Below are 14,870 nucleotides of genomic sequence, written 5' to 3'. Positions count from 1 at the left end.
GCAAAATCTGATATATTACATCCTTGGTGGAAAAAGAGAGCACAGCAGTGTGAACTTAATGAACAGCTGAGGCACAGGTATATGTGAATGAAAGGCAGGGTAGATAGGGATGGTAATATCTCAAATCATGCCAGTATGCTTCAGTGAAACATATCTGTTAAACAGCTAAATTGATCACTCTGCTAGCCATATGTATCCGTATTTATACAGAATAAACAGGATACACAAAATTACAATTCAAATATTACATCGGAAAGTTCTTAACTTATCCACCTTCCAAAAGTACTTTTATGAAAGCATTTGGTTTTGGTTTTTTTTATGTTGCAAACATTATTTTTGCCCAGTTTTCAGTAACTAAAGGAAGTTGCATATGATGTCATGGTGACTGTACACCATTAATTTTATGTTACTTCTACACAACTAGTTAAAGGAGTATTAAGACAAACTCGAAATGGGTTTCCCAGTCTTCCACAGGACACTCACATTGCCATTTGCAAAGCAGAAAAGATACGATCATTTAGTAAACTATCTTCTATCGTGGCAATAATGAATAATACATAAAACAGTCTAAAACTAAGTTCAACTATAATAATTCAGGAACATACCAGGTCCAGAGGTTATACAGAAATCCAGCCAACCTGGAACAGGGAACCTGTGTTGAAACAGGAGGTATATAAAAAGTTGTGGTGAAGATAAGGAAGCCACTTCATTTGTGGGACATCAATAGCAGATGATTGGCTCTCGGGCTCAGTCACTGTCGTAAGTCTCCTTTCCACCCACACAGGTAGGAAGACTAAGAAAGACACCAGCCCACATTGCAGTGAGAGACTACTTACTTAGGGAACCACCCCTTGGCAAGATCTTATTTCTTTTTTTTTTTTCCTGCACTTCAATAATTTTTAAGGCTCTAGAAATCTGAGTTCTGAAGAAACAGCTCTTTTCTCCTTGATTTTGCATTAAGTTTTAAGAGAATGGACCAATCTGAGAGCAGAACCTTTATTAGCAAACTGAAGAAGATCAGATTCCTTTACTGGAAGATATTAGACACCACAGGATTTTTTGGCATTTGAGCAGACTGAAGGCGTTGTTTTAATTTTGTGTTTGTTTCTCACTATCCAACCTATTTTAATTGGCAAAAAAATAATTTTCCATAAGTCTACTTTGCCCATGACAGTTACTGGTAAGTGGTGTCCTCTTCCTTATCCTGACCCACAAGCTTTTCCATCTTATTTTCTCCCCCTGTCTTGTTGAGGAGGAAGAGGAGAAGGAGTGAGAGAGCAGCCAAGTGGGCGTCTGGCAGCCAGCCAAGGTCAACCCACCACAAGATGCAACAGAAAAAACAGCCTGCAGGAAAAGGAGTCCCTGCCCTCCCTTGCGTGGGTTGTCTCATTCTCTTGTTCAATGTAAGGATAAGATTACCACTACACTTGCCCCCACAATCATCACCACCTGCTGAGACTACTGCTAGTTTTTTGCCAGCAGCGACCAGTATTCAACATCCAGACTTCCTCTTGTATCTCTGATTATCTTAGGAGTTAGCATCTCATGGTCATTCCTCGTTTTCAGCATCTCCGGTTTCCCCTGCTTGATCCCAGCTTATGCTAAAATAATTATGGAGCCCTCTAATGCCTGGACACTGCCTAATAATTCAGCTGATTTAGCTTTGCATATTCATTATTTTTCAGGTACCCAGAAGGAAAGGAGGAGCCAATTACTTCATTGAGTTTTCCCCTGACAGATGGAATGACTTCTCTTTCTTTACTGTCTACATGCTCTTGGACTATTTCTATTATAATGCTGTTTCATTTAAAGTCATTGCTGAGTTTCCACATGATTTGTGAAATAAATAATTTTACAAGCAGAGAAACCAACAGACCAGGTTACAAAGCAAACCTGTATCAGGTCAGGAGGTTCAGATTCTAGCTCCATCTCAGCTCTCCCTTCCAAAAAATGATCATTGCTGAATTTTGTGAAGAAATACCTTAGCTTATGGCTTCAGGACTTTTGTGTTTAAGTTTGGGTTTTCTCTGGTTTTAATCTTGATTTTTCACAGTTAAATTGATTTTATTCAAGTTGTGCCATAGTTTTTTGATAGTTTCTGGTATTTTTTCTTGATAAAGTTTCATTTATTTATATATTTGAAAGCAAAAAAAAAAGCACTTCTACTTTTCTAACTGATGCTCTTTCCTATCATCCCCTCCATATTTATTAATTTTTTTTGTACTTTGTAGAGAAATGAGCTAGCACTCATGGAAGTCAGTGCTTCTGATAACTTCAGTGAGCTCTGGGGGAAGTCCTAAAGGCTCACACCTTCCAGATAGAGCTAATACTCTGGCTGGAACAGCTCCCAAAGCAGGCATGTTTTAACAAGTACACCTGTCATTAAGTTGAATTGTGAAATCAGAAGTACACAGAACTGGAAGGGCCCCGATAGGTTTCCAACTTTATTCAGGAACGTAAACAAACACAGGCAGGTGCAAAATCCTGCTAGAATTTCTTGAGGCCCAGCCCTATTTAAAAGGAAGGAATCCAGCCCTGTTGAAATCAGTAATCAGTTGTCTTTGTCTCCAACCTCAGGACAGCATGATATGCAGCTGCAGGGGTTGAAGATGGCATGGGGACTCCAGCAGCACACACGGCCCCCTGATGTGGTGTATTGGGTGTCCATGTCCAGGTGTTGGCAGCAGGGGTGGCCTCTGTGAGAAGAGGCCGGAGCAGCTGGGTAGGCATCTGCCAGCCAGCCAAGGTCAACCCCCTACATGTGGACAAAGAGCAGTTGATCCTCTTCTAAGAGGGACTGGCCATTGTCCCCAGGGCCCAGTCCACCTGGCCCCTAAGACAGCTAGGGCTGCAGGTAGTTCCTTTCCTTTTCTGTTGTTTTTCCCAGCACAGACCTCCCAGGATAATGCTGCCACATCAAGGGCTACAACATGTGGCTTGACTTTCCTATAGGGATGTCCCAACTCACTATAGAAACAGAGTATATGCCCCTACAGGCCCTATTTGCCTGTGTTCATGGTATCACTATTGTGAGAGAAGGTAGAAGGAAAAATCTTTTCTCCTCAAAAAAAGCCTTCCCCTTCACCCTGGAATATATAATATCAAATGCAGCAGACAGTTCAGTCTGGCCCTTTTTTGAGGGCTTCAGTTTTACTGCATCAGCGAAAAGCTAATCCAACAAACATCTGTTGAAAGAGGCTTATCTCTTCACCATGGTACAGCCTATATGAGACTCTGTTTCCTCTTTCTCTCCAGAGTCCAGCCCAGGCAAGCAAGGGAGGGTACAGGTATCCCCAGTGCCACACTACAGTCAGGACACCGTGTGCTCTAGGAGAGTCCACGGGCTCAAGGGGAGGCTGGACAAATTCATGGACTATAACTATACCCAGAGTTATTAAATACAAAGACATGACCTCTGAGGAAGTCCCTGAGCTTAAATGGTGGAGACTGGTGGAACACCTGTAGGAAGTACTACCACGCGCTTGCCATACTCGCACCACTGCTGGAGATGGGATCCTGAGCTGGGTGGCCTTGTAAAGCTGTTCTTCGATTCCTATATTTCATCACTGTTGAACAAAATCTGTTCTAAATTTTGTTGAATCTAGATAAAAGTCATAAGAAATCTGTCTTCTACAAACCAAGCCCTTTGTAATAGCCTTCCTCTCTTCTAGCTATGAGTTTCATGACTATTATGCCAATTTTCAATGTCACATTCATGTAACTTGCTTTGAAGGGGGAATTAATAAAACAAGTCCGGTTGTCTCTCCTGGCAACTCTTTTTTGCAAAGAAAATGTGCCTTTCTAACATAGCGTTTTTGTGTGGATCAAATACCAGCATTCTTTGAGGTTTTGAAAAACATTTGGGAAAGATATTACAGCAGAGAAGTCACCTCTGCTAGTTACATGCCAGCTTTCTTTTTGTTTTCCAGGTCAGGATTGAATGATTCAGGAGGAATAGCTTCAGACAGCATTTAATTTACCTCTTTGACTGCATAATGAAAATGTGACATCCAGGAATGATGGGTAGGAACTATTGTTGGTCTAGTTACATTGTTGATTCTAACTGTTTTTCCTTTGTATCACTGTCCTATGACATGGATCAAGATCAGAAAAGTTGGAATTTTTCTCATGTGACAAATGTAATTTTGTCAAAATGGTATCTTTTTGTTCCCTTCATAGAACATGCACAGTCATAACAAAACATTACAGAAGAGAGAAAGAAAATGTTATTTTTACCTTTTTTTTTTACCAATTTACCCTTGCTCTTTTACTATTTCCTAGCTTTTCATAACATTTAGTAATTCACTCCGTAGTCTGATTGCCCAATGAGATGTAGAGTCTTTTATTAATTGCAAAAGAATCCACGACACTCTGAATGTTTTCAGGCTCCCGGAATCACTGAGATGACCACCAACATGCTCAGACTTAATGAGTACATTAGCATAGTGCTTCTAATGACTTTATATAATTTTTTTTTTCCTTTTTTGTACAAACTTCATAACTACGCCAAAGATACCTGGAAAAGGAGGGATGCTAAGAAAATTACCCTATCTCTGTTAAGATGCTGTCTGCACTGGCACATTGAATCGTACTCCGTTATGAGCTTGAAAAGTTGCATTCATTGCCATGACACCAAATACAATTTTGTGATCAGTTTGGACAAGGACGTATCTTGCTTAGTAACTCCATCAGCTGTCCATGGCTACAAACACATGAGTTAGCATTACTCAACATAATTCTCACAGGCATAAGGTGACATTAGAGCGAAGATAAGCCTAAATCCATCCATTCTCATTAGTGACACCACATCTGAACAAAGTGATGTATTTTGAAAAGATTTTTCAAGACCATTTATTTAGTGACTTATACCTTATTAGTCCTGTACATTTCTGAATTGTTTTCTCAACAGAAAAAATGACAAGTTCAGCCTTCTTAAGATGCATCAACATGCCATGCTTACTAAAGAGCCTTTAAAGAGACTAGTAGTTTCGATATATAGTTTCTTGTGGAATAAGTTATTTATAAATCCCTCCTGTTTAACTCTGTTGTCATATCCTTTCTTTGCTAATAGTAGTTAATCTGAAGGCAGTCTGTACTGGTCTTTCTAATAGCCAGATAGAGCAATAACCTCTATAGCCTCACCTCAGACCCTTATCATCACAGATAGCTATTAACAAATGATGGTAATAACAAGTAGAATTATTATTGTTGCCAAGCGTAAGGATCCTCTTTTATATGTAGTTTAATTATCCCTTTCTGCTATGATATCTTTTTAGGTTACACATATTATGAAGTAGAAAGGTTATAAAAATCATAAATATCAGACCAGGAAAAGCCGTAGCAGCATTAAATCAATCCATGGCTATTCTGTCTGAGGAACTGACAGAGCTGGACCTTTGGGATCATCAAATCTGCTGTTTGTTGTAAGCTGCATGATCATATGGATTCCATAGGCCAGGATCCACAGTAAAACTATAGATGTCACCAAGCCCATCCAGATTCCGGGAGTGAAGAAGCCTGTACAGTCACTTGCATAGGAAAACTGGTTGTTTTCAACATTGAAGCCTTGAATCTGAAAATGAAGAAAGGTAGATAGATGAGTGCGATTAAATGTGGAGTGTAGGCCCTACTTTCAGGATATATGTGGTAATTACAAAAACCGCACCTGTTAATTACCACTTACACTCTGCCCATTAAAAAAGCCTGAGAACCAAATCCTTTGCATAACAATTTTCCAGGTCTCCTTTCCACCCAGGAAATTAAAGATGTGGAAGTAATTTGTTTGGCAAGAGGTAGGTTGTGTTTCCCACTTCAGAAATTTGTGTTACTTTTAGAAGTAAAGTCCCAAAGGGGATGTGTGATCAGTATTGCTCAATGACCACTTCAGAATCAAGAAACTCAAAGCACTCAAAGGCATGAGAATTAAGGCCCCCCGGATCGTAAGTTTTGTTGAAATACCCTGAGACTTTTAGCTAATAACTCCTTGACAAGCAGAACTCCTGAAACCTACTTTAAAATGCATGTGATGAAGATGACCTTTTTGGCAGAGTTTTAGTGAAAGTTCAAGGAGAAAACAGTTGTGAAACCTTTCTCCCCTCCTTCTTAGACATTAGAAACTCAAAACAGGAGAGAGGGCTTGCTTTATTGAGGATCTGTGTTGTCTATTGACATATGAAATCCATATAAGCTTTTCCAGCAGTTAGAAAAATCTGTAATATCTCTCCTTTGACTGGATTCTCAAGGTCTGCCACTGACTGAACTCGTGCCGTGTTATTTTCCTCAGAAAAATCAACTAATTTGGGGATCTATTCTCTGCCTAGCCACCAATTTTGCAAAAAGTGTCAATGAACTGAATGCCTTTGAGACCACTATCCTAAAAATTGTGTTAAAATCAGTCAAAGGATTAGAAAACTAGGAAGAAAGTAAACACAATCCCCCCTCTACACACATGCACATAATGACGTAAGCACTGATTCCTTCAGAAGGAAGGGAATCTAACTGGAGGAAGAAAATGAAGGAAGGAAAGAATTAATCTGATCTGTGGTTTTGAGTCTTTCTGAAATAATTTTATAAAGGAAAATGAAGACTGGGATTCTTATGTATTTACGGATTCTTTGAAATGTGTGTGTAAGGAAAGCACCAAACATCATAAATCCACCAGTAAAGAAACAAGACCTTAAAACTGACAATTTTCTATAAAATATTGTAGAATAAAATAAAAAAAAGATTATTTTATTTCAATCACTTCCCTCACCAGGCAATAAGCAAGGAAGCAGAAGATCATGGATTTCTACTTTTCTATGTTCCCACTCCATTATTACGCTATGCTTTATGATCAACTAAATGGAAAGCTTTGTGGTAATAAAAGAGTTTGTACTTCCTCGGAAAGGTGTTGGTACAAACATTGAAGAAATTAGTCTGTGGCTTGCATACCATGCTACACCAGTAAGCACTCTGGGTTTGAGTTCATTCATGGCTCAGGCACCTAAAGTTAATATGTAGGTAATATGTGTGTTAAGACCAATGTCTATACCTTCCAGAGTGCTGATTAATAAAACTATTACCATATGCAGAACTAAGGGCTATTTAGGTACTGTGAAGACAATTTTAGCAATTCAAGATTTTCTGGGCCTCTTAGAAGAATCTTTCCAAGTCAGATCATGGTAGCTAACTTGCAAATACTGCCTGCTTTCACTATAGGCAGTCAGACTTCTGATTAAAGCAGGATTAGCAAAAATAAGCTTTTAGGTTGGATAACTGTTTGCACAGTTTTAGAGAATACAGGTGATTACCAAAGCCTCTGCTTGTTAAGCCACTGCTTTGACAACAGATGAGAATGTAAATAGGAGCCATGGAATGCAGTCTGAAAGACTTATTTACAATAAAACCAGAAAGCAGGTGATGATTTATGTCATTTATGTTCAAAAAATGGATTGAAATTCTGGAAAACAATACACACTTGTTACCACACTTACAAGAACTCTCTGAAGCACTTAACAGGTATATTTGGTTTAGAAAGGCTTTACCACTTCTGATTTAGAGCCAGAAATACTGAATTTTATTATGTCAGTCCTACTGGGGTTTTTTTTGAAACAGGATTATGCTTATTGAACCTTCGAGGTGAAAGCTTTAATTGTACATTCTTAAAATGCTACGTCTACTTTTAGGCAGGAGATGAAGTATATGCAGGGTTCTTTTATTGTTTTTCTGAAGCTTTATCATTTCTGTGGGGGTGTTAGATCCCAGGTGGGAGATAAAAATGTGACTCCTAGCAGCATTTCTACCTATAGAAAAGCTAAAAATACTTAACATGTTGTTCTCTAATTTTTATGAATGTAAAAGCATTTTGGACACAGGCCTCTGTACTGCGGAAGTTTCAATTTTAGTGTTTGGACCAGTATTATTTCTCCTGGTTATACTAGTCTGCATTTACTGTTAATTTTTAAAATATTTTTTGGAATGGAGTTTTCTCATCATTTAACCTTTGGCAAAGCCTTCAAGTAAAATCTGTTGTTTTCATGGCTCTTAAGTGTACAATGAATATCTAATTTTTAAACTTAGAAATATTTTAGCCACAAAGGATCCTAATATTCTTGATTTTAAAGTTTTTGGCAGTTTTTATTAGGAACAAAGGGGCTTCTAAACCACTATGACACATACTAAAGAAAAGCAGTGCTTTTGGTGGCAGCCTCCTCTTTAACTTCATAGACAATTCTGAGATCCTCAAAAGGATAAAAAGTATCGTGGTAGAACAATCATTCCTGTAACAACAACAACAACAACAAAAAACCCCACCAAAACCAGACCATTTTTTGTACTGTGTACAGCTATGAGTGGTGACATCCTAGGCTATGGGCACACCTACACAGCATCCCACAGAGGTTCTTTAGGTGATAGTGACTGAGCTAGCTCCAGAACTAAAGTAAAAGGCTGCATCAATTCAGCCTTGCCTTGGAACAACCTATGCAAAGCTTCACTGTGCAGGTGCTGTGTCCCTCTAATACAGTGATACTGTTTTCAGGACCCAACATTGCAAAGTGCAGTTGTACCAGCTAGATTGGCATTGGATCCTGGTTTCTAATTCATTGCATAACATTGACATGAAAATCATCTTCCTCAGTTTCAGCAACAAGATTTTGTGCTGGCTGCAACCACTGATCACATGCCATGTGCCTTTTTCACCATGCAACAGAGCTTGGGGGTTTCTAAACCTCATTCTAGAACAAAGATCAATATTGAGATCAATCAGATTTTACTACATATCAGTGGAAGATATCTGGAAAGGTATGATCTAGTTTAGATAGAACTTAGAAATGAGCCCAGAATGGTGACTTTCTGTTTTCTCACACAACAGAAAAGATCAGAACAGGACTTTTGAGGTTGTGTTCCATGCTTAGGACTTGATCAGAGAAAAAAGCCTTTCCCAAGAGGAACTGGAAGTTCTGTTGTCTGAACAGTGGAAGCAGCTGCTGCTCCAAATCAATAAAGAAGGTGGGAAACCTACTACTTCTACTCTTGATCAAGACCCCAATGAAAAGATGCCTACTAAGGATGGAGCAAGGCCTCTCTCTAAGCTTTGAGAAGGCAGCAGTATCAATGTATATAGAAATTCAAGGAAAAGATATGTTGTATGTGTTTTCATAGCCCATGTACTTTCATAGCCTAGTGATGCCAAAGTCTAACTCTAACAAGTGACTAGGCAAAGTACAGTTGTGTGGACTCAGATATTTTCAGGTCTTTCCATAAAAAATACCATCAGGAGGAACCTTCACAACATTGGTGTATATTGCTATGTTGCTTCTCAAAAAACTGTGGGACTTGATCTTGGAATTTGTGGAAAATAAATCTCAGCACCAATGCTGTTCCTTTGAGATTTCCATGATTTAAGTAGAAATGTCAAATCTGGACTCAGATTACTGAGATTTGGTTTGTTATCGAAATCATAAATACAGTTATATCAGCATTTGTATCCAGTTATCATGGGATTAGCTCATCTTTGGCAAATAGAGTCCAGTTTGGAATTATTTCTATCATTTCCATGATCTCTTTAATCAAAGAGAACCCTTAGTGCAATATTGTTTTAAGAGATAAATGTTGATGTGCTTCTCCTAAGTCAAGATCAATGCTCAAAATAATAAAGATGCAATCATTTACACCTCACATATGTAGTCTGTACTACTGCACTAAATACACAGAAAATCTATGCCTCCTTCAAAAAAAATAAAGCCAACTGCTTTCCTTCTGGGCCATGCGGGACCTAGTATTGCTCCCGATTGAAGTCCATGGCAAACCTTCCATTAAACCTAATTGCACTGGGCTTTGTTTCTGTCTGTAGGAGTACAGACAGTCTATGTCACTGAAAACAGTAACCATACTAAGCTGTACTTCCCTAGGTAAACAAAGTGCAAAGAAATCAAATAAAAACGAAGTAAGCAGCATAAAGCCATCCACCTAAGAGTCCCATGTTTCCAATAGCAGCCCAATTCATTAAACAGGCATGGGGATTTAGTCATTCTTTGCCTGATTAAGCGCATTTGGGTTTATTGTTTTTTCTTTTCTGTGGACAACTTCATAGTTTTTTGTTTTTCAAAGCTGCGCTTTCATGTTCTTATTGTTCAGCAACTGCAGTCTTTTTCACCCCTTTATTGAATAGCTCACCTAGGGGGAACAGCTTTTCTTTTACATTTTCACTTAGGCTGAAATGAAAGTAAGGGCGTTATGAATGTGTGTCGTTCAGCACCTACAATAGCAAGTAATAGTTATTGGAATTATCTCTGAAATGGCAATATGTACTCACTTGCAACCTGGAAATGAAAACATCCCAGTTTTTTGCCTCATTGTTGGATGGAATCAGCCTTGCAGGATAGAGATTGCTTGTTCCCACCAGCTGACAATGAAATGAATACTCTGCAGGAGCAGAGATGACAGAAGCATTAAATTTAGCAAACTTTTCTCCATCTTGTACAATCTCAACTGAATTTAAAGTCGACCAATTTCTAGCCGAGCCTCCATAGAACTTGTTGGTCATTAAAAACCTAGAAAGACAACAAAGGGGAAAAAAAATCAAAATGACAGAAGGAAAAAGTTAATATTTATTTGATAAAGTACTGGTGGCAGATAAAGGTTCACTGTTGCTAGCTGCAAACACCGCAGCTGGTATCTTAGCTTGGCCTCCCATGTCATTAGGATTGTTCATAAGTGAAGAGACTGTGAATATGTTCTTACTTCTTCTTCAAGTTTCATCTCACAAGCACAGCTTTCCATAGCTGTGGCAGGCAAGGAGCAAACGCGATTTCATTCTTCAAGGACCTCTGCCAGTGAAGTATTTCATCAGTTACCAACAGTTTATAATCAGTGGAGCAGAACCTGAGAGACTGTCAGTAGGCCTGCAGTAGCTCTCAATAAACATTTTACGGGATTTTTTGAAAATTGCTTTTATGATAGGTACAGGCATGATAACCATTCTGATTTATCATTGCAATTCTTCCTTGGCTCAGATGCGTAAATGGCAATTTCCTTTGCAAATGTCTGAATTTGCAGTAGAAGACAGAGTTTTCTCCTACCAGAGGGTGGGGAGGGGTCATCATCCCTAGTTTTCCAATTTGTAGTGGGTTAGGCACAAATAAATATTTTCTCATTTTGAAAAGGTTTCTGTATGTGTGGTATTGCAGCAGTTTCCGGTAGTTTATAATCATGGGATTTATATATATGTTACTACCACTGCAGTCTGAACACCTCCCAGATGTTCTGAAACAGAAATAATTGAGAACATTCAGGAGTACATCCTGATCCTTTACAGATCAGGACTATGTCCTAGTCTTTACCACTTTTTACCCAGTTACTTTTAGGTATTCAAGTTATCTCATAAGGAAATGATAAGCTTTTCTCCTTATTGTATGTTGCTTAAGACTTTAACCCTACTTGGTCTATGTATGTATTGCTCTATACAGTTTGCTGAAGATTTTTTTTGCTTATTGATAATGACAAAGAATTTAGAAGAGGAATCTTTTTAGCAATAAGTGAGACTTGCTACAAAATTAAATATTCCATCTATCTACTATAGGTAACACTGTATGTGGATTTTAAAATTTGGGGTAGTACTTAGATGCAATTATGACAAGTTTGAAAAATAAGCAGTCATCTATAAATGTGGCACAATATAGAATATTTTATGTTCTATAGGGTATATGTATATATACAGAGAATATTCTCTGTTGTAGAATATTGTTTGTTCAAATCTGTTGCTTTCAGTAGCATGACATCCACACGACATAGAGTCTAAACTCAACACAAACAATGCTCCTTAGGAGTAACCCACAAAATTTGACAGGTTAGGTTACTACAATAGTTGCGCCTTTTCTTTTTTTTTAATAATCTGTGGCTTTTGACTCTTGATAACTTATGATAACTTGATAACTCTTGATAACTTGATAACTCTTATGATAACTTGATAACTCTTGATAACTTGATAACTCTTATGATAACTTGATAACTCTTGATAACTTATATATGATAACTTCATAATCCTCAAGAGTTTCAAAATGCTCATTAGGAATCCTAGAACTCAAAGTGTCATTCAGGTGAGAAAAGGATGTTTTGTTTTATGGCATTCCTTACGTTTTGAGCCTAAACAGCTCTTTCCATACAACATTCACCTGCAAGCATCAGTGAAAAAGAAAAAAAAGCATTTGAATTTCATCTAGTACACACTCACAAATATTTATGGAAACTATTCTATTGTTACAGTGATAAAGTTACAAAATTAAAACATGTATTCGCCTAGATATTAATTGCTAGAAGAAAAGAACCTTTTCCTGATATACAGCACAATCTGAACAGAATTTCCATGGTGTCTCCGTAGCAATGCTATGGGCACTAGCTGAAGTGCAGTTATAAGCACAGAGAAGTTTACTGAAATGTTTGTGCCAACTGCAGATACTGGGTGTGCTCTGTACTTTTGCTGAGAAGATATGAAAAGTGGTAAACAAGGAAATTCTTTGGAGACTTACCATATGGACAAACAAGTTTTATAAGGCTATGTATGTGAGTACAGTCTAAAGTGACCTCCAAGAGAACGCTGGCTCTTCACGTTGCACCAATAACTAAAATTTTATGTTACTTGCAGATTTATGAGAATTAAGATCTAATTGGTGAACTAGTTGAGCATGGTTAACTTAATAATACAGGCTTTTATCCTTAGCATTTTTCCAAACAACTGATAGTGAATAGCCTCCAACAAGCACTCACTTAACTGATAACTGATACAACTATAATTCATTAAATTACAAAAAAGACATTCAAGCAACAAAAATCAATAGAATTGCTTCATTTAATTTAACATTTTCTCAGATAGGTAGATAGCAAATAGAAGGAGCACAATATAGCAAATGAATGACAAGGGGAGGAGAGATAAGATTTTATCTGCAGAACCGAAAGTACCTTGGCTTTCATAGGAAATGCTGTGTTTGTATTAAACATTAGAGCCAATACAGGAAGTGAACTTTCACAGACATTATGAACTTTATGTATTGTGACACAAACAATTTTTCGTCATAGGCCAGACTCCCTTTGTGCCAGATAACCATATGAACTCTAAATGCCACCACCTGTTACCAATCACTGTTCATTACAAGGAAGGCTATTCATTATAAGGAGAGATATTTCTGAAAAGGAAGCTAGCTGGAATTACTACTGTTTCAAAGATTCAAAGAGAAACACAACTGTTAGGTAAAAGACTTTAAAACATGGTTCTCGGGTCAGTTCTATTTTATACGTGCTATGAGCAACAACCACAGTCAAGTACTTATAGTGTAAGTGGGGAAAATACAAATGCTCTGCACTTCCATCCACTTTGACACCTCTTCCCAGAGAAGATGACAGACAGGTGCTTGAACAGCTGGATGCCATCAGCTGCTGAGAGAGCTGAGATGATGCTTCTTCCAGCAAAAACTACTGCTCCTACCTCTGCTGCAGCAGTAGTTCACTTGTAGCGCAACCAGAAACACTCTACAACCTCTCCTTAACAGCTCACCTCTCAGTGGCCAGCGCAGGAGGATGAATGGGACTGCTGCTCTTGCTAGAGAGAGGGAGAGGGAGATGGCAGCTGTTTGCATAGGATGAAGCGGCTATTGCAGCTGCTAGTAGGAGGTGGGATATAACTAGCTGCTCAGCACGAGGTGGTAGACTAGTGGTGGTAAGGGCAGGCTCTGGATCCAGCTCATGCTGCTGAAGTTGGACCCTCTTTTATTGACCAATAAATCGAGCTATTTGAATGTGGTCCTCTCTGGTGTCACTTTCTGTCTTCAAGGGATGCTCTCCTACACCTAAGTAAATGGCCTTTACAGGAGAAAAAAATGCAGTCATGGCTCTAAGCTCTGTTCCTTCTCACCTCTTTGCCCTGCCTGTGTCCTGTTTATTGAGGCAGGCTGTAATCTTGACCAAGGAGTCATCCTGAACAAGAAATGTAATCAAAGTGAACCAGAAGGGGAAAACAGTGATTGAAATGTATCTCTGTGGGTTTTAGAAGCTCTTGACAATAGAAATGCTGAGATAAACAAGGTGAATAAAGTGTTCCTGAATCATGAAAAGATCAATGGATTATTCTGGTTCTGTTGAGTATATCTTATTACTTGCATTATATGCCATGCAATATTGTATTACGGTAGCTAATAGAGGCCTAAAATGACAAAATTGTCTCTTAAATCAAGAGATAATCCAACAGAAAACAGCACAAATAACCAGGTTTGTCTTTAGCCGAAAGTTTTCTTTATAAAGGCTTCTGAGGTGTTGCTGGTTGATGCCAGCCGGCAGCCAAGCACCCATGTAGCTGTTTGCTCACTCCCCATCCCCAACAGGACGGGGGAGGAGAATAGAAAGAGCAAAAATGAGGAAACTTGTGGGTCGAGATAAAGACAGCTTAATAAGTGAAGGAAATAGGAGAAAAAGCAATACAGAAGCAATCACTCTCTACCTCCCGCAAGCAGGCCAACACAGAGTGAATGCCCAAGCAATGACTACTCTGGAAGGCATCCCCCACCTTCTGCCTCTATTGCGTTTTTTATTGCTAAGCATCTGTGTCACACATAAAAAATAATCTATTAGGCATTTTTGTGTCTAAATGCCCTGAGGGGCTATTAAAAACCTGGATCACACCTAGCCCAATGTAATAAATCAAATTCTCTTGCAAAACACAGCCAGCTTATGTTGCTTTAATTACTCGCTGGGCATGACAGTGGTCAGGACTTCACCTACTCTCTTTTCAAGTCCTCATCTATTGTGGAGCCCGAGTTTCTTATCCCAGCCTCAAGGGCTGTTTATGCATTTTGGTATTTAGTTATAATGTATTCAAGTAGAAGCACAGGTCAAGAGAA

The 14,870-nt window shown here is 38.5% G+C and overlaps 1 protein-coding gene across 1 annotated transcript in view; it reads right to left on the bottom strand.

Annotated features, from left to right (window-relative positions):
- Window positions 1–4,394: 4,394 nt before the first annotated feature.
- LOC140655399 (V-type proton ATPase subunit S1-like) overlaps window positions 4,395–14,870 on the bottom strand; it is a 55,148-nt gene continuing 44,672 nt past the window's right edge. The window contains exons 9-10 of the mRNA XM_072869936.1: window positions 10,298–10,535; window positions 4,395–5,572 (exon numbers count right to left, since the gene is read on the bottom strand). Of these exons, the coding sequence (XP_072726037.1) occupies window positions 5,363–5,572; window positions 10,298–10,535 (448 nt within the window). The 3' untranslated portion in view covers window positions 4,395–5,362. The remainder of the gene's footprint in view (window positions 5,573–10,297; window positions 10,536–14,870) is intronic.

The sequence above is a fragment of the Ciconia boyciana genome, chromosome 1, assembly GCF_034638445.1.
Source record: "Ciconia boyciana chromosome 1, ASM3463844v1, whole genome shotgun sequence".
Lineage (NCBI taxonomy): Eukaryota > Metazoa > Chordata > Aves > Ciconiiformes > Ciconiidae > Ciconia > Ciconia boyciana.
This window is presented reverse-complemented; position numbering and strand designations above follow the sequence as displayed.